The sequence below is a fragment of the Magnolia sinica genome, chromosome 15 (assembly GCF_029962835.1).
Source record: "Magnolia sinica isolate HGM2019 chromosome 15, MsV1, whole genome shotgun sequence".
Taxonomy (NCBI): domain Eukaryota; kingdom Viridiplantae; phylum Streptophyta; class Magnoliopsida; order Magnoliales; family Magnoliaceae; genus Magnolia; species Magnolia sinica.
This window is the reverse complement of record NC_080587.1, coordinates 34,790,682-34,810,933: the sequence shown is the minus strand read 5'-3', so window position 1 is coordinate 34,810,933 and position 20,252 is coordinate 34,790,682. Positions and strand designations below refer to the sequence as shown.

The window sequence follows — 20,252 nt, the reverse complement described above, 5'->3', positions numbered from 1 at the left end:
AAAACTTAAAATAACTATTGTGAACCGGTTACCAATGCAAAAACTTTTCTAAATTTTCAAACACGTGAAATTGTAATAATTATCCATTTCTGGAGTATTTACTTAAGCTATGGAAAATCAAACACGCCCTCCGGGTCCACCACATGAGAAGGAGTAAGTATCCGTAATATCTTTTCATAGCCCTTGATTGCACATGAGCTTTGGGCAATTGATGGCGCAAGTCGTGGCAACGAATGTCGGCAAATGCAATCGCACGAATGTTTTTGCTACGTGTACAGTGCAGATGTTACAAAGAGATCGAGCAACGATGCCGAGCAAAAGTTCGCGAGCCTGTGCATGTTACCTAGAGCCTTTGTACGGTCCATTGGAAAGGGCTGTTGGATCACTTTCTCCTTTTAAAGTTGGACGCGGATTGCGTACTGCCCTCGCCCGTCCCAAGCTCCGAACGGGCAGTTCTGTGATGTATCTGTACATCCAAGCCGTCAATCCCTTTTCTTAGATTATTTTAAGGCATAAACAAAAAAATGAGGCAGATCCAACGGTCAAGTGGACCACACCAGAGATGACTCTTGCATTTAATGCAACTGACATTTAATGCTTTTGTGCATTTTAATGCAACTAAGCTTATTATTTGGTGTGATCCACTTGACCGTTGGATGTACTTCATTTTTGTGCCCATGCCTTAAAATAATCTATGAAAATGAATTGACGGCTTGAATGTACACATACATTACGGTGGGCCCGCCCACAGAACTGTCCGTTCGGAGCTAGAGAGGGGCGGGGGTAGTACGCAATCCGCGTCCTTTAAAGTTCCACTTTAAGAAATAGTAAGGCTATTTGCGCGAGAAGAGATTGAACAAATGGCCCTATTTAATATATCCATGCGATTTATATGTGAGATCCAGTCCATTCATCAGGCGAGGCCCACCGTAAACATGCCCCTGCGAAAAAATTAATCTGCTAGTTCTATAAATATGGTCAGAACATGACGACAAATGTGAACAGCTGAGAAAGAAATATAAACGGTCTGTATGCAATGTGCAGGCGTGGCCCACCCGATGAGTTGAGCAACCTTATTTCGGGCCAGGGCATGTTCACGCTGCCCAGACCATATCTATAACCCTTCATCTCATACACGCGTACGAAAGATGGGCACGTTCTTGGCGATTACCTTTTCAATCTCGTTACGGCTGCGCTCGAATTGAAATAAAACACTGCGCTCGAATTGAAATAAAACAACGGAGAGACAGAGAGAGAGAGAGAGAGAGAGAGAGAGAGTGTGGCGATCGTTCATCATTGCTCTGCTGAAGCCGAGCTGGATACCGTACGGACTATTCTCCCACCGTTCATTCGGCGATGTCTGCATGCTGCCGCTCGATCCCAGCCGATCATCTCCCGATCCCGTCTCCTGACCGAATCGAGAGGTGCTGTCCCAGCTCCGTCTATCCTCCTCTAGCGAGTTCCGGAATCTCTCAGCGGCGAATCGTTCTGAAATCCGGACGGGAGTACGGTAGGCGGTTATGGGTCGGGGAATCGCTGCAGAGTCGAGGGGTTTTCCTCAGATCCCAATCAGACGAGGGCAGATTAAGGAGATTTTCAGTGCGTTTCAGCGCCCTCGAAGAGAGGATCGGAGAGGAAAAGCGCAGTGGCGGGAGGAGGAAGACGGAGGTGATTGTCGCGGCCTGTGTAACGGTTGTCTTGGGGGTAGGAAATAGGGTCCTCTATAAGCTGGCTCTCGTCCCCCTCAAGCAGTACCCTTTCTTCCTGGCGCAGCTTGCCACTTTCGGGTACGCTTCTTTCTCGTTCTTGAACACAGGGCTGTTCGTCTGGTGGGGCCCATCTTGTGGCCCAAAAATAACATTTGTCCGTTAATCGGTTTGGCCCTTTCATGTGAAATAGTCCATTTTCGTCGAATAAACAAATGAATGGGTCTATAAGGTGGGTCCACCAGTTGCCAAAACATGAGGCTGGCCAGTTCATCAGTTGGGCCATACGCGTGACACAAGGCCGACTGATGTCGGCATTTTTATTACAACACGTGTGGCCATCTCGTGGACAATAAACGGACTGTCATCGGACTCCTGCATATTCTCGTCCGATCCACGAGCTTTACGAACCGATCGGTCTGATTTTTCGGCGACCTGGTGAATGGTTCCTTCTACCGCGCAAGCGTGCGGGATTAGTTGGACTGAGATGGCTTCAGTCGCGAGTAGCCAGAGGACTTATGCGGCTTGCTAATTCTACGCGCGTGCAGGGTCGTTCAAGTTCACACACGTGCAGATATGAAACGTGTGAAATCTAAACATCCTATGAAAGTGTGGGCCAATTTCAACCCCCCTACTACCATAAACTCGATAATTTTAATCTATTGACGGACCCATTTTTATGCCAGTGTCACCCAAGGGAAAACTCAGATATGCCACTCATTTTGTTATGTACGGCTCCACGAACGATGGGAGTTTAACGGTGCCTCACATGTGGTGATCTTGCTTTTTTCTTTTTTATTTTTTGTTCTTCTATTGTGGGCTTACAGTATAGAGAAATACTTGAATGCTCAGACAGTATGATGCATGATACACATGCACTTAAAACTTACTCAGAATTTGCATGATGACCTACACTTAATTCAATCTTGAACGTCCAAGATGTGCATACTAGATTGAGTGTATCATGAACCAATACGTACGCTGATAGTGGAAAATATCGTAAAGGCTTATTTCGAAAAAGTAAGTGTCCATGAGTTTTGATTAGACTGTAACTTAAGTGATAGTGGAAAATATCGCAAAGTCTTATTTGGAAAAAGTAAGTGTCCATGAGTTTTGATTAGACTGTAACTTAGCGATAGTGGAAAATATCGTGAAGTCTTATTTGGAAAAAGTAAGTGTCCTTGAATTTTGATAAGACTGTAACTTAGTGATAGTGGGTTCAAATTTTAGTTGGTTTATTAGGAGTTAGAATTTGCCATTCCCATCGTTTCTTATTGCCTGTGTATCAAGCGTAGTAGGCATCCAGAATATCAAATAACTTTCACGTATAAATATAATGAAACAACAACAAATGACAATTGATACTCAAGCACTCAGTAGATGTCCACTGCGACATACGTTAACTTAAAATAAACCAAAATGCGTAACCCATTGTTGTTAAGCCACAATCATAAAATCAGAACCGTCTAAATAATCCTAGCTTCTGATTCGTGGGTACGTGTTGAAATTGGACCGCATAATAATTTTCATTCTTTATCATCCATTAGATACCAACCAATTCAATGATTAAATAATCAATCAAGTATAAGTTTTGATTTATGATACATCTAAATAGAGAATCATAATAACTATGGAGAATAGAAGGTAGTCTCATGAATCTTCCCTTGAGTTAGCATATGGTTATCCTGCACATTCCCCGAAAATTTGCTGAGATTTTGAAAAATTACAATAAAATTGCAAGAAATAAATATACTAAACAATATTATCTAAAAAAAAGTCTGCAGATTTTAATATATTGTGCGTTTATAACAACAATTTCGTGATATTAGCTAAAGAAAAGTGCAAACATTTAAGAAAATTATTATCGAAATATATTTAAAATTTAAATTTATTTAGAAATTTACAATAAATTTTAGGTTCTTTGTTTTCAGCAATATTTTCTGTGATAACATGACAAGAAAAAAACTCAAAATTTGAAAGTCTACCAGACTGGGCCCCGAAAGGCTTGGTAGCAATCCAGCTGGCTAACAAGCCTTTGGTCCTCCGGACAAAATAATTTGTCCTGCCATGTTAGAATCAATTTTAAACCCATGGATGGCATTTCTTACGCAATAGAGGCGGGGAACATCAAAAGGAAAAAGGAAGGATCACTGTGGCTAGTGGAAGCCGTGCTTCCCGTGTCTTTTTTTCTTGGGAGACGGAGACTCGGGATTACTGTTTGCAGCTGCGCGTGTAGATTCTCCCGCAAACATGTGCTCCACACGTGATGACATGCCATGCGCATGGGAATTCAACAACGTTCATCAATTGTATCCTATGACCTATCCTATCCTATCCTATCCTAAACTCCATATCGGATTAGGTGCGGCCCTTACTGCGGGGCCCACCTTGATATATGTATTCTTCAGTTTTGGCATGATCCAAAAAATGAAATAGATCCAAATCTCAGGACCATAAAATGATCTGACAAAATGGACGGCGTGGATATAGAATACATACATCAAGGTGGGCCCCGCGGTAAGGGCTGCGCCTAATCCGCTCCCTCAAAACTCGGCTGCAAGTTTCGTTCTTCATCGTTTTTTTTTTTGGGTTAAAATACTTTCCTATCTTTCTTTCCTACGTTTTTTCCTCCTTTGCTCCATAGCGACTGGTCCATCGCAGTCAGCGATGCATTATTAAATGCATGACACCAGGGTCCAGTTAGACTGCAACAACCACAATTTTGCTGCTTGACGCAAACAGAGGATCCGTATTCCTTCGTTATACCTCCTCCAGACGTTGCCTTATTTGCGAACATGGCCTTGGCGCCAACAGAATATTTATCGTCGGGCCCTCACTATGGATGCACCCAATCTCGCGCGCATAGCCCTTTTTGATCGTTCTGCTGTGCACGCAAAATAAGGGAGTGGTTGCCCTTTATCTAGCCGTCCATTTGTAGACGGTCCCGATTTGACGAGTGGACGAACTGGATTTTGGACCAGGGATTGCAAATGCTCGGCTCTGCAAAGATAAGTGACATTTAACTCACGATTTAATACATGGGCCCTCTCCTTTGTGGATGCGTCTCCTTTTTGCTCGTCTTTTCCTTGGCGGAAGCGAGAACTACAAACGAAAAAAGAGGACGCTTTCATTGTCACCTGTTTTGTCTGCTCATGGACGGAAGAAAACGTTATGGATGTTTTACACGGACGCTGATTGGGGCTATGTGATGTATATTTTTTATCCACTCTGCCCATCCATCATTTTTAGGGGAATGACCTCGAAAAGGGGGGCCACAGAAGTTTTGGATCAAGCTGATATATATGTTTTCCCTGCATCCAGGTCTACTTGACCTTATGAACAGGTTGGATGGCACGTAAACATCACGGTGGGCCTAGGAAGTTTTCAATGGTAGGAGTTCAATCCCCACTGTTTCTTGTGGTGTGGTCCTCTTGATCATTCGATCTGCCTCCTTTTCAGGCTCATGCCCTAAAACGATTTGTTAAAATAAATGAACGGCATGGATAAAACTCATACATCGAGGTGGGCACGACAAAGCCCCTGGCAGGACTGTCTGTCTCTAGCTATGTCCTGGTGGGGTGGTACCCAATCCACGTTCATTTTACACGCCTTTCCTTCTTGTACCTTCCACGGATAGATCTGCTTGCTTTTGAGTGTCATGTCTGTCTACTTTACACCAACGAGAAAAATTTTGATACTCTAGGAGACTGTAGTGGATGATACGCAGGAACTTAGAAATTGCACACATGGCATGTTGTTGATGTCTTAAATCTATCAGTAATAGGGGTTTGTCGATGGTGCACACATGGCATGTTGTTGTTGTCTTAAATCTATCAGTGACAGGGGTTTATCGATGCCATCGACAGACCGCTCAATGCCATCGAGCAGATGTCGATGCCATTGACAGATGCTCGATCACATCAAGAAAATCTGGAAAATCCATGTTGATTGCTGGAACATTTCATTGTTGCTATTCGATGACATCGAATCCTTCGATGCCATTGCCAGATCCTCGATGGCTTGTTGATGCCATCAAAGGTCCTATCAAAGATGTGCGTAGAGTTGTGTAAGTGCGTAAGTTATTTCCTATTTCGATTGTACACTATATATATATATATATATATATATATAATATCAAGTGTAATCGGGATTTGGGAGAGAGAGAGAGAGAGAGAGGTGTTTTAGGGCTTTTTAAATCGTTCTTAAGGGTTTAAGGTTATAACTAGGGCTTGTGAAGTAGATTCAAGGCTTATTCTAATCGGTAAGCTACTATCTCATACAATTCGGATTGTTCTTGTGTGGACATGGATGTGCGATTGCGTGTACTTTGCTTGATTCATCTCTAGCTGTTTCTGTGGTTTCCAACAAGTGGTATCAGAGCTAACGTTGGGAAGTAGATCGAATTTAAAAGTAAGGTATCAATGGCATCTAACCCGAAGTTCGATGTAGAAAAATACTCCGGTAAACACAATTTTGAAGTACGGAAAGTTAAGATGAATGGTGTCCTAGTTCAACACGGATTATATGGAGTTTTCCTTGAAAAGTGACCGGAATCTATGACATAAGAAGAATGAAACAAGATGGATAAGAAAGCTAGAACCTCTATCCAATCGTGCTTAACGGATGAGGTCCTCTATAATGTTATGAGAGAGAAAACTGCAACAATTATATGGGCGAAATTAAAGAATATCTATGCGAAGAAATCTCTTGAGAATCGTTTGTACGTAAAGTTATAGTTGTTCAATATGAAGATGGTAGAGGGGGCTGACGTTGAGGTCCACATTAGTAACTTCAATAGGTAGATTTGCAAATTGATGGATGTGGAAGAGATGATGAAAGATGTGGACCAAGCATGTATACTGTTGAATTCTCTCCCAGCTTAGTATGAGTCATTTGAGGACTCTTTGTGCACTGGTAGAATGACCATTAGTGTTGAGACCGTTATTTTAGCTTTTTAGTCGAAGGCGATGAGAAAGAAAAATAGTGACGTGGGTGCTTCTACAGATGCACTGGTTATGAGGGGGAGAAATTCTGAGTGGGATAGTGGATCTTCGCGATCGATGTGTAAATCCAAGGACAAGGACAAAGGCAAGTTGAAGTGCTAGAATTATAGCATGACATGACACATGAAGAAAGATTGTTAGAATCCTAAGTTGAGAAAGGAGAATTCAGATAGTTCTTCCAGGGAAGCCAACATTGCAGAATCCAGTGAGGAAACGAATAGTAGTGACGTGTTGACCACATCAAAATCTGGGTACTTCGACGAAGAATGGATTTTGGATGCGGGGGCTTCATATTAGATGATCCCTCATTGGAGTTGGTTCACCAGTGATGGTGAGTGCGATGGTGGCCAGGTGTTTATGGGCAATGATAATGCTTTTAAAGTGGTAGGTGTTGGATTGGTGCACATTAAGATGTTTGATGGCATGAAGCATATCTTGACCGAAGTAAGACACATTCCTGAATTGAGGAAGAGCCTGATATCTCTAAGTGCACTTGAGGCACTAGGGTGCAAATTCACCGGGTTTGATTATATCCTTAAAGTTTTAAATGGGGCACTCATAGTCATGAAGATGGAGACATCTCGCGCACACGCACGCCTCCCTACGCACGCACGCCCCCCTACCCAGATTTTGATGTTGACCACATCAAAATCTGGGTACTTCGACGAAGAATGGATTTTGGATGCGGGGGCTTCATACTAGATGATCCCTCATTGGAGTTGGTTCACCAGTGATGGTGAGTGCGATGGTGGCCAGGTGTTTATGGGCAATGATAATGCTTTTAAAGTGGTAGGTGTTGGATTGGTGCACATTAAGATGTTTGATGGCATGAAGCATATCTTGACCGAAGTAAGACACATTCCTGAATTGAGGAAGAGCCTGATATCTCTAAGTGCACTTGAGGCACTAGGGTGCAAATTCACCGGGTTTGATCATATCCTTAAAGTTTTAAATGGGGCACTCATAGTCATGAAGATGGAGACATCTCGCGCACACGCACGCCCCCCTACGCACGTACACAAGGAGGAGGGCCCTACCATCGATCTGGATCGATGACGACGTCCAGGGAGGGCCTCTTAGTTAGAAGACTATGTCTTGGTTCCTTGGAGTAGACCCGATCGTCATGGGGATCACACCATTGGATCTCATGATCGTGGCCCACTACTTTAAATAATCTAGTACTTTGGGTTCTGCTATTATTGTTATTAGGAATATCATGGACGGTTTAGATTGTTTTGGTTACTTCGTCTCTAAATAATAGGGTGCGCACATGGTGCGGCTTTTGGGGTATATGTTTTTCTTATAAATAGGCAACTCCTTGTAGGTTTTTTTCCATTGAAGATTGAAATAAAATTTATGTGTTTTCTGCTTCTTTAAATCTCTGAGTTGTGGGAGCCTAATTGGGTGCGAAACCCTCACTTCTTCGGACTAACTACCATGGTGCGAAGCCACACCCATCCCGATTTGCCCCCACCTCCTACAATCCTTATTCACCTTCTCTTATAGTCATCCAACCTTCAAATCCACCATTATTTTGCAATCAATCCTTCTCTACAGCAGATTTCCAGAATCAGGCTCTGCAGGAGGGCTGAAACTTTGGCAGAGCACCGTGCTCAAACGCGTCATCCGTTCGATCTGAAAATCGGTGTGTGGGTGACCCATCCCTGGCCAACCAACCCCTTGCTAGCCCTTTTTGGGTTTGTGGGCCCCACACACGTGCGGGTCACAATTCACGCACGTGCGTTAGGCTCGCTTGCTGCCCACACGTGCATACTGATTCCAAGTTCTTTTCCTCCTCTCATTCACTCCTCTCTCGCCTTATTTCCATAACCCTAACCCTAACCCTAGATCATCTCAAATCCCCAAGTTCTATTATACTTTTGCAACCTTTGGGTTTCCTGTATTGAAACGTGTGAATCCCTTGGATTGAGGAAGTAATCCTTTGCATGTGTGGATGAATCTACTCTCCTTTGATCATTGTTTGGTCTATAATTTTTAATTGATCCAGCCCTAACATGTGTAGGCTTGGACCCTTGTAGATTTCCCCTTGTTGAATGCTTGACTTTATGTGGGATATGGAATTTTTGTGATTGTTTATAAATTAGTATGATCTAAAGTCTGAAATCTTGCATATCATACTTAATTTCCATGTCTTGCATCAAATTTGGTATCAAAGCCTAGGTTTTTCATAGGGGAATGCATTGAATGTTTAGGTTTTAGTTTATTTGTGTCTATTTTGCAGCAAGTCTCATCATATAGAGCTGTTTAGGACCCATAATTCACAATGTGGGCTGCTGAATTTTCTGTTGTCAAAAAGTCCCCAAATTTCTTGGCTGAATTTTTTGTTAACAGACTATTTAGGCGGTTATGTTGCTGGAATTTTAGTAGCATTGTGTAGTTTCCCTCATATAGTCTTATAGGATCATTTATTCCCATGTAGGCACATATAGTTGTGTTAGAGGGTCTTTAAATTGAGTGAGTAGTTTTATGCCCACACATACTGGTCGTAGTTTTGGCTTGCACCCTATACACTAAACATGGAGCAATTGCAAGAATCAATGAACAATATAACCTGACAGTTTGAGTCTTTGGGTAAGCACTTGGAATAACGTATTGACCAATGCTTTGACTAACTTAATGTGCGCGTTACCCAATTAGAGACCTCTGCCCGGGCAAACCTCACCATTGGGGAAGATGCCCAATCTCAGGCAGGTGGTCAAGAGGATAGACTAAGGAATGAAGGTGGCCAAGGAATTGGTCATGGGCGCGTACCTGTGCACCCACACCGCGAGGGGCATCATGATCATTATGATCCAGATGTGCAACTCCTCAAAGGAGTTAGAGTAGAGGCCCCTACGTTTGATAGCCACTTGGACCCTAAGGCTTTTCTAGATTGGTTGGCAGATATGGACCACTATTTTGAGCGGTATGACATGTCGGATGCTCGTTGAGTCCGATTTGCCAAGATGAAACTTGTGGGCAAAGCAAAGAGGTTTTGGGATATTGTAGAGCGAAAGAAAGAAAGGTCGAGGGAGCTCCCAATAGTTAATTGGGGAGAAATGAAGGAGACTCTTAAGGAAAAGTACCTCCCTTTCTCTTGTAACTTGAGGTTGGTTGAGGAATGACAGTCTCTTCGACAAGGTTCCATGGGTGTTGCTGAATACATTGAAAAGTTCGAAGAGTACTTGACCCAATGTGAAGTTGATGAGGACCCCGTACTCACTCTTGCTCAATTTAAGACGCGCCTCCGTTCTGACATTAGGAGAGAGTTGCTCGCCAGGGATATAGACACTCTTGAACAGATGTATCAAGTAGTGTTAGAGGTCAAGTAATACCTCAAAGCATCTGTGGGAAGGCGGTTTGAGTTTCATGATTCTGGCACTAGGGTCAACCCTTCTGGGACTAAGCCCAACACTGGGTATCAACACAAGCCCTCCAGTGGTTCTCGGTCTAGGCCCAAGGATGATAAGGGTAAAGAGGTTGTAGGGTCTAGTTCGCGCAAAAGTGAGACAACTAGGTGTTATAGGTGTCAGGGGTTTGGTCACTTTGCCCACCAGTGTGGCACGAAAGAGGGCACCAAGGTGTTCCTTATTGATGGGTAAGGAGAAGTAGTGCCCCCAGAAAGTGACGGCGAAGGCGAAGAATATGAGCTAGCAGAAACTCCTAATGATGAGGAAGAGGGAGTGCAAGAGTCTGCGACCCTCGCAGTTGTGCATTTCTCTGTTGCACAAGCCAAGAATATTGATGATCGGTGCCGCAACACAATCTTCTATACTTACGCAAAGTGTAGTAAAAAGAGTTGTAAGATGATCGTGGATAGTGGTAGTTGTGCCAACTGGCATCAACTAGCACTGTGAGCTGTTTGGGCTTGAAGCTTGAAGCCCATCCTCAACCCTACAGAGTGTCTTGGGTTGATGAAACTTCATTCTAGTCTCGCATCGTTGTCTTGTTCCTATTCAGTTTGGATCATATAAAGATACACTTTAGTGTGATGTTGTTCCCATGGATGTTGGCCATATCTATGACAGGGATGCCACCATATTCGGTCGTTCGAATGCATGTACATTTTGGTTTGAGGGCAAGAAAGTCAAGCTAAACCCACTTCTGCCCAAGAACATGATTGGAAAGGAGTCCACACAGAGTGGTGTGAGCGGCTCAAAAGAATTGAAGGAATCGAAGTCCAAGTCTAAGCCTCTCCATATTCTAAATGCCAAGGACTTTAGCAAGAGACTGAGTAGGACTCGGTAGTATACGTCCTCATGGCTAAGGAAAGTGCACCAGAGGCTAGCGTAGAGTTACCCACTGAGACGGATGAGTTCCGTGATGTTTTTCCCGAGGATCTATCGGATGAGCTTCCCTGTATGAGGGATATATAACCTGCCGTTGATTTAGTCCCTGGGGCGACTCTACCAAACCTCTCTCATTATAGAATGAACCCAAAAGAGCATGCAGAGTTGAAAAGGTAGATTGATGAGCTCCTATAAAAGGGTTTTATTCGAGAGAGTATGAGTCCGTGTGCCGTGCCTGCCCTTCTTATACCTAAGATGGCACATAGAGGATGTGTGTTGATAATAGGTCCATCAACAAAATCACAGTCAAGTATCGGTTTCCCATACCGCGTCTTGATGACATGTTGGATATGATGGCCAATGCTACTATCTTCTCAAAAATTGACCTCAAAAGTGGCTATCACCAAATCCGTGTATGCCCTAGTGATAAGTGGAAGACGACCTTCAAGACGAAGGATGGGCTATATGAGTGGCTAGTCATGCCTTTTGGGCTGATAATGCCCCAAGTACTTTCATGCGTGTGTTGACCCAAGTGTTGAGACCCTTCATGGGGAAGTTCCTGGTTGTCTACTTTGATGATATCTTGATTTATAGCATGACCAAGGAACAACACCTCAACCATTTGAGGTAAGTTTGTGGGATCCTTAGAGCCGAGAAATTGTACGCCAACCTAAAAAAGTGTGCGTTTATGTCTAGTAGTGTTATCTTCTTAGGTTTTGTTGTGTCAGCTGAGAGAGCATCGACGAATCTCGAGAAGGTCAAAGCCATTGTCAATTGGCCCGAACCTCGCAATATTCACTAGGTGCGCAGCTTTCACGGCCTAGCCACCTTCTATAGATGGTTCATTTGAGGCTTTAGTTCCATTATGGCCATCACGGATTGCATTAAAAAGGGAGAGTTTCAATGGACGAAGGCAGCCTCGAAAGCCTTCAAGGAGATAAAGGTCAGGATGACCGAAGCTCTAGTCACACGACTTTCGGATTTTTTGAAAGTTTTTTAAGTCACATGTGACACGTTAATAGTCGGCATAGGAGTACTTAGCTAGGAAGGACACCCTGTCGCCTTTTTTAGTGAAAAACAAAATGAAGCGAAGCAAAGATATTCCACCTATGACAAAGAGTTCTATGCTGTAGTGCAAGCACTGCGCCACTAGCGTCATTATCTATTGCCGCAAGAATTCGTCTTGTTCTCAGATCATGAGGCCTTGAGATATCTGAACTCTCAGAAGGAATTAAACCTTAGGCACGCCAAGTGGGTCCAATTCCTTCAAGAGTACACCTTTGTGCTTAAGCACAAGGCCGGTGTAGAGAATAAGCCTGCCGACGCGTTAAGTCATTGAGTTGCGTTACTCAATTCCATGAGTGTCGAAGTCACGGGCCTCGAGAGTGTCAAGGAGAATTATTCTGAGTGCCCAGATTTTAGAGTTGTGTATGCGTCATTGTTTGAGAGTCCGTCAGGAGCTAGCAGTGAATACTTGATTTTAGATGGATATTTGTTTAGGAGTGATCGCTTATGCATACCGCGCACCTCCCTCTGCGATTTTCTTGTCTGGGAGCTACATTCAGGAGGGGTCGCGGGTCATTTTGGTCGAGACAAGACCATTACCCTAGTGGAGGATAGGTTCTATTGGCCAAGCCTTAAGCGAGATGTGGCCAAAATTATAGGGCAATGTCGTACTTGTCAATTGGCAAAGCAGAAAAAGCAAAATACGGGACTAAAAACGTCTTTGCCAGTTCCCTTCATCCCTTGGCAAGACATCAGTATGGACTTCGTGTTTGGGCTCCCTAAGACTGTTTGGAAACACGATTCCATATTTGTTGTCGTGAACTGTTTTTCTAAAATGGCCCACTTCATTCCTTGTTCTAAGACCTCTAATACATCTCATGTTGCCAAGCTGTTCTTTAGTGAGGTCGTCAAACTTCACGGGTTTCTAAAAACCAGTGTCTGACCATGACGTGTGGTTCATGAGTTATTTTTGGAAGACACTATGACACATGATGAATACTAAGATCCAATTTTCTTTTGCCTACCACCCTCAGACCGATAATCAGATTGAGGTGGTCAATAGGAGCCTAGGGAGTTTACTCAGATGTTTAATGGGGGAGCACACCAGGACATGGGACACCGTACTACCTATCGCCGAGTTTGCATTTAATAGTTCTGTCAATAGGTCCACAGGTTTAAGTCCTATTGAAGTCGTTACTGGTTATAAACCTAGGAAGCCTATTAATCTTATCCCTATGTCTCCGTCTGATAGGCCATCAGAGTTTGCAGAATCTTTTGCGCTTCACATTCATTTATTGCATCAAGAAATCAGGCGAAAGATTACTACTAGTAATGCACATTACAAACTTTCTGCAAACTAGCATAAACGTTTTAAGGAATTCAATATAGGGGACTTTGTGATGGTCTGCATTAGGCCAGAGTGGTACCCTTAGGAGCCATTCGTAAATTACACGCGCGTAGTGTTGGATCATTCAAAATTATAAAATGAAACGATCTCAATGCGTATGTGGTAGATCTTCTACCTTCCATGGGAATTAGTTCCACATTCAATGTGGATGATATAGTTGCTTTTCAGGGGACCCCGTTACATTGTCCAACCCTTCGCCTAACCATCCTGATTTCCCAGACCTGTCCTTTGATCTATGGCCTCTTACCGACCCTTCTTCCTAGCCTCTACCTCTCATACCTTCCCTTCCCACACCCAGAGAGGAGATAGGATATTCTTGACCATGAGATAGTATCAACGTTGGACGGCAGGTTTCAAAAGTACCTGGTTAAGTGAAAGTCACGCCCAGCTTTAGATAATACGTGGCTCACTGAAGAGGAGCTTGAACGAGTTGATCTTGACATCTTGGAGCAGTTCAGGAGTTTTATTTCGCTAGTGACGAAATCTTCGCAGCCGGGGAGAGTTGATGGGGACATCTTGCGCACACGCACGCCCCCCTACACATGTACGCAAGGAGGAGGAGGGCCCCACCATCGATCTGGATCGATGACGACTTCCAGGGAGGGACTCCTAGTTAGAAGACTGTCTTGGTTCCTTGGAGTGGACCCGATTGTCATGGGGTTCACACCATTAGATCTCATGATTGTGGCCCACTACTTTAAATAATCTAGTACTTTGGGTTTTGCTTATTATTGTTATTATGAATATCATGGACGGTTTAGATTGTTTTGATTACTTTGTCTCCAAGTAATAGGGTGCGCACATGGCACGACTTTTGGGGTATAGGTTTTTCTTATAAATAAGCAACCCCTTGTAGGATTTTTTTCATTGAAGATTGAAATAAAATTTCTGCACTTTTTGCTTCTCTAAATCTCTGAGTTGTGAGAGCCTAATTGGGTGCGAAACCCTCCCATCTTCGAAGGGCTAACTACTGTGGTGCGAAGCCACACCTATTCGGATTCACCCCCACCTCCTACCATCCATATTCATCTTCTCCTACAGTCATCCAACCTTCAAATCTACTATTATTTTGCAACCAATCTTTCTCTACAGCAGTGTTTCGAACAAGAAACAAATGCATTTGATTTGGGAAGTTATCTTATTCAAATATAACAAAGAAAGAGTTCATTAGGAACAATCATCATATTATTAATACTGAGTTCATTTACATCCTCAAACATCCCTTGATTCTAAGATAGATTATTTAAAATACAGAAATTAATGAAGTTCAAATGTCCAAGCCGGATGTTAAATTCGGTAGCATTCCGACTCGTGATTTGATCATCTCTTTAAGAGGAATATTGTGCAAATTTGATCTACTGATTTCTCTTCTTAAAACTTGGACTGAAGAAAATCTGGAGACTAATCATTTCGGCAGCATTTCAGCTTCTCTTCATTATAGACTGCAGGGCAGTCTGGTTGCACGGTCCCGCGCAACCGATATGGTTTGCGCTGGTCCGCGCAAGCCATCGGCTTCTCCTCACTCCTACCTTCAGTCTTCTCTGCTGCTCTGCTTCTTCTCCAAAATCTTCGATCGATCAAATGAAGGGGGGAAGGGGGTGTTTATAGGCCTATACACGTGTGAAACCTCGATCTTGGTGCCATGGGACCCACCTTTTATTAATCTTGACCGTTCATGGAAATTGTCCTGAAATCAGTTGTGCGAACCCGCGCAACTGGTATTTTGGTTGTGTGGACCCGCGCAAACTACTCCAAAGACACTTGTTCTTCTTCATTTCCTTTCTACTTTCTTACTTTTCAATCTTCTTTTCTTCAACCCTTTTTCATTTTTTATGCCTCAACAGATGCCCCCTTGATCCTTTCTTTGTTTGTTAAAAAAATCAAAGAAAAGGATCAATTTTCACCCTGACAGGGTTTACGCGGTCCTGCGCAACTGACGGTCGTGTACCATACTCGACTTCACATGCTATAAATACTACAAACTTCATTCATTCTGTACTTAACTTCGTAATGAACTTCTGCCTCTCCACCAAATACTCGCGCAATCGACTTTGATTGTGCGAACCCGCGCAACAAATCCCCTGTTGATGCAATACTCCCAGCTATTGCGCTGCCCCGCGTAAAGGACTTCATCTGCGCGACCCCTCGCAACCAATCTTGCTGCAGACTTCCTTAACTTAGAAATTTTTCGAACTATGGGACCCTTTTGGCCTTAGCATCCCTTGAACTTTGGCACTCTTTTCCAATTCTTTTCACCATGCATTGCTTTCAAGCCCCTTTTCCAAAAAGAAAGAACCATCCATCCTCTTCAAAACCTGAACAATCTCTTCACCATTCCTGGAAATATGTAGAAATTCATGAAGAAATTTTGGATCTTCATAACCCCTTCACTAGCGATCAAACTACTTTTCCCATCAATCTACAACGTCATTGGTCAATTCTGCGCAGTGAACCTTTCGATCGTCAAAACATCTTCGTCTCTCTAGACAATTGGGTTAGATAAGAACCCAGAATCTTAACAGGATATTTGGAAGGAAATGGACACTTCTAAAGAGCAAGCAGAATTCATAAGATGAGATTTCTTCGCCCATTTTATGCTCCTCAACAACCTTTTCCCACCCATTATTTTGAGACAGCTCAGTAACTATTCTTTTCTGAGAGACTGCCTTGGAATACGGAGAACTTCTTAGCTACGGGACTCCTGTCTCTTCGTGACTTCTATAGTGCCTAGGCCCGTGCTGTTGTTCAGAAGCATACTGTCATTCTGGAACAGATCTCTCTTTCTGATGCAATCATAGCCACCTCTGAACATTTTTATGCGGATGCTGCTATTTTCAGAGGCTTTCTCAACCATTGGTCTCCTATCACCAATTCATTTCATCTTCCTTCGGGTGAAATGAGCATTACCCTATGGAATCTATTTTGCATAGCGGGTTTTCCCATTGTAGATAACATTTTTTATGCATATGTACCTTCTAATGGAGAACTTGCTCTAGCGCTGGTGGGAGGATATATATCAAAAATTTCTGGGACTGCCCTTGAACTTTTCAGTGCATTAGCCAACTTCCCTCATCCTGATCGCATTACTTCTATCGAATGGTTAGCCCACTTCTCTCGAAAGTTGCAGTACGTCATTCCCCTTTTGATTTCTATTTCTGTAATTTTAATATCAAATGATTTTAACCTAACCATCATATCTTCATCTTAGTAGCTTTGCAGATCATAACCACCCAGAGCTCAAGGCCATTTGCAAGAATTTTAAGCACACTGCAGAATATAGTTCTTCTTGTGAACTAGCCGCCTTTTTAGCTTATTGGTTAAGCTTGGTGATATTCCCAGATTCTGATCAAATGGACATCATCAGACCTTCCTTCTTTGTGGTCGCAGGTGCAATGGCAGAAGGTCACAAATATTCATTAGCTCCTTCAGTTCTATGTGCCCTGTATCGTGCTTTCGGAGATGTCATTCTTGGTCCAAAGGACCCTACCTCCAAATCTTTTCCTGTTTGCGCTCCATGGCATTTCTTCATAGGCTGGCTAGGAGTATACTTGCCTTGGACATTTGCTGATTCTGGAAGAGCATATTCGAACCCTGACCAACTTCCTCTCCAACATTACCAATTGAGAGATATGATTAAAAAATCAAATGGATGGATTTCCAGAAAAATAGAAAGCAACGATCCCGTCGACTTTCATCAACTTCCAATGTTTAGCTATCCTGAAGATGTAGAAGCTATTGATGATGATTCTATATCGTCTGGTGAACATTCTTTCCTTATTTCCATCAGATCTAGTACCCTTCCTTTGGGGGAGAATAGCGTATTCTGGTGTGAACCATATTATCCCAGTAGATTCGCTCGTCAATTCGGATTTGATCAAACCGTACCAGAGACTTGTGAGGTTGTCACCAGAGCGATGAGAAGTTATGGCATTGGGCCATATAATTGGGCCCTCATATGGAAGCAACTTTTGAACGTTCACACTAGATCACATTTCCTCATTCCCGGCTACAATTATCCAATTAGTGCTTCTTACTGTTGGATGTGTTGGTGGGTCCATCAATATTACTTGGTAGACCAATGTTACCCAGTGAATAATGCTATATGGATTCCTCTTCCTTTCCTAAAAGATTACCAGAAGGACTAAGATATTGGTTATTTTGAAGAAATGGATCGTGCCCCCTCTTTAGGCCAGCTTTGCATAAGAATCTCTTTGGAAGACGACGCTCATGAAGTAAAGCCCGCTTATACTCTTGAAGGATGGATAGCTTTTGGTACTCCTTTAAGGGACGCCCACAAATCTCTGACAGAGACTAATGATTCCTTGCAGTTCTTCCCTCCTCCTTTGTGAATATTACAAGATAATTCTCCTTTACCGTCAGAAAGGCATAAAGTGAAGGAACATTGTCGCCCTCGTTAGAAAGATAAGCATATTATTATTGAAGACTCATCCTCTTCGGAAAGATAAGCATATTTTGAGACATCTGACTTCGTACAGAAAGTTTTGAGTACTAAACATCTTAATCAGACTTAATGTAATCACAGTCTATGTTGCATACTTGTTTGTTCTTAAACATGAAATTTTCATGATTTTGTCATTATATCAAACAATCGGCATATTTGAGAATGTTTCATATAATCATGTATTCTCTTTTGGAAGTATCACAATATTTTGGGACGGTTTACTCTTCTTATACATTTTCAGGTCATGATTCATTGCAAGCATATTTATTTACTCTCATATGAAATATTCTGGAAGCACTGTAAGATTGCATAACAAATAAGACCATCAATAAATCACAATTGTTAGTATAGGATTTCCTACGTGATTTCGGTTTTGATAGGAGGTACTAGGTTTCAATTTAGTTTAATGATCACACACAGTTTAAGCTCTTGAGTAGTGGAGCCACCTAGTTTTTTAGACTCTTGAGTAGTGGAGTCGGGTCTCACGTGATAGTCTCTGTAACTCTCATGAGTTCACTGAACTTCTCACAGCCTGGTGAGTTCACAAACCACGATCCATCAAAGGGGCCCAGTGAAGCTACCGAGGCTGTGAACTCTGTTCGATTTACGCACAGGGTTGGCCGAAGTAACTCTTCTAGAGTTCACGAGGCGCACAAGGCGACCTTTGGGGTACTAAATCCAGGGCCGCCAGTCCATCAATGAGTAGGTTTAGGCCCTTCCTCATGAGTTACTACTGAAATCAAGCCAAGGATTTGGGGGGTCTTACGCACGGTTGGCCTATCTATGGTTAACGACCAAAGAGCACACACTGCAACCCATGTTTTCTTTGTCTGCAAGGTCGAGCCCATTCACGGGAGGGTAATTTCATCCATTCCCCATGACGCTGCCGGAAAGCTATACAGACGGCATGGGGTGTAACGCGTGATTAGCCATTTAGGACTTTTTGGCCCTTTATGGCTTTCAGCCACTGGCTTCATCCGCTGCTGCATGAGTATGTGTACAATGGCCTTCACAGGCTTTTTAGGGCCACTGGCTTCTCGACGCTGTCCGAATGGCGATGGAGATAGGCTTTATGCATAGTTGGCCATTGAGGCTTGACTAGGCTGCCTTAAGAAGTAGGCTACTACTGCTATCATTAACTCTATATGTGGTTGGCTATATAGTTTGTTCCACTGCCAAAATTGATCAATCAATAATTGATATTTCGCCGTTGCTGACAATGTTCTGAGAACATTTATATTATGTTTAACATAGTGTATCAGCTTGGTGATGATAGCAATTTTGACTTACATGAACGATTGATAATGACAACGATAGTTGCTAACTTTGGCGATAATCATCGATATTTGGCGAATTTGACCATAATTGTCAATGTCAGCGACAATCATAAATGCTTGGTAGAAATCGTCAATACTTAAGTAGCAATCATCAACGACAATGATCATCAATGTTTTTGATACGTTTGAGAAGTTGCACCTTTTATTCATTCACATGAGGGAGATTACATGACTTTGATGTAGAGGCATCATGACAATAATCCTCTAGATCAAAATCAGAACCTTCTTTAGGGATAATACTTCTTGATGAAGCGCGCATTAACTGGTATACTAATACCTCGTCCATCTTGATCAACTACTCTATATGCTTTATTCGAATATACTTCCCTTATAATATACGGCCTATCACATTTAGGCTCAAACTTACCCCCTGTTCTGCGGGTCACCACTATTGGTCTTTTCAACATTAGCATCATATCCCCTTTCTTGAAAGAGCGATATTTCACTTGTTTATCAAAGGCAGCCGATATTCTTGCTTGATATGATTGTAAACGCTGCTGAGTTGCCAAACGCTTCTCGTCGAGTAGGTCCAATTCTTTCAGTCTTATCTTTGCATTTTCATCATCTGTAATTGACTGATGCACAACTACTCTGAGCAATGCGACTTGCATTTCGATCGGGACAACCGCCTCTACACCATAAATTAGTGAATACGGTGTTGCACTTGTTGCTGTTCGATGAGTAGTCATGTACGCCCGTAATGCCTCTTGCAATCTTTCATCCCAATCGCGCTTATTTCCAATCACCGTCTTTTTCAGTATCTTCATGATTATTTTATTAAATGCCTCTGCTAACCCATTTGCCGGTGGATAGTAAGGTGTCGAAAACGAATGGTGAATACTGAACTTTTGACACAGTTTCTCCATGCCTCTATTCTTAAAGGGGGTATCATTAGCGGTAAGAATCTTCTTCGGGATGCCATGGCGATATGTTATCGCGTGTCCAATGAAATTGACTACATCTTTCTCTTTGACATTGCGCAATGCGATCGCTACCGTCCATTGAGAGAAATAGTCTGTTGCTGCCAAGATATATTGCTTTC

General features: G+C 42.7%; 1 protein-coding gene across 3 annotated transcripts in view; it reads left to right on the top strand.

Annotated features, from left to right (window-relative positions):
* Positions 1-1,256: 1,256 nt before the first annotated feature.
* Positions 1,257-20,252, top strand: part of LOC131228158 (protein CLT1, chloroplastic-like) — a 127,906-nt gene continuing 108,910 nt past the window's right edge. For all 3 annotated transcript variants that reach the window (XM_058223995.1, XM_058223994.1, XM_058223996.1), the window contains exon 1: positions 1,257-1,787. In XM_058223995.1, coding sequence (XP_058079978.1) covers positions 1,357-1,787 — 431 coding nt within the window. In that variant the 5' untranslated portion in view covers positions 1,257-1,356. The remainder of the gene's footprint in view (positions 1,788-20,252) is intronic.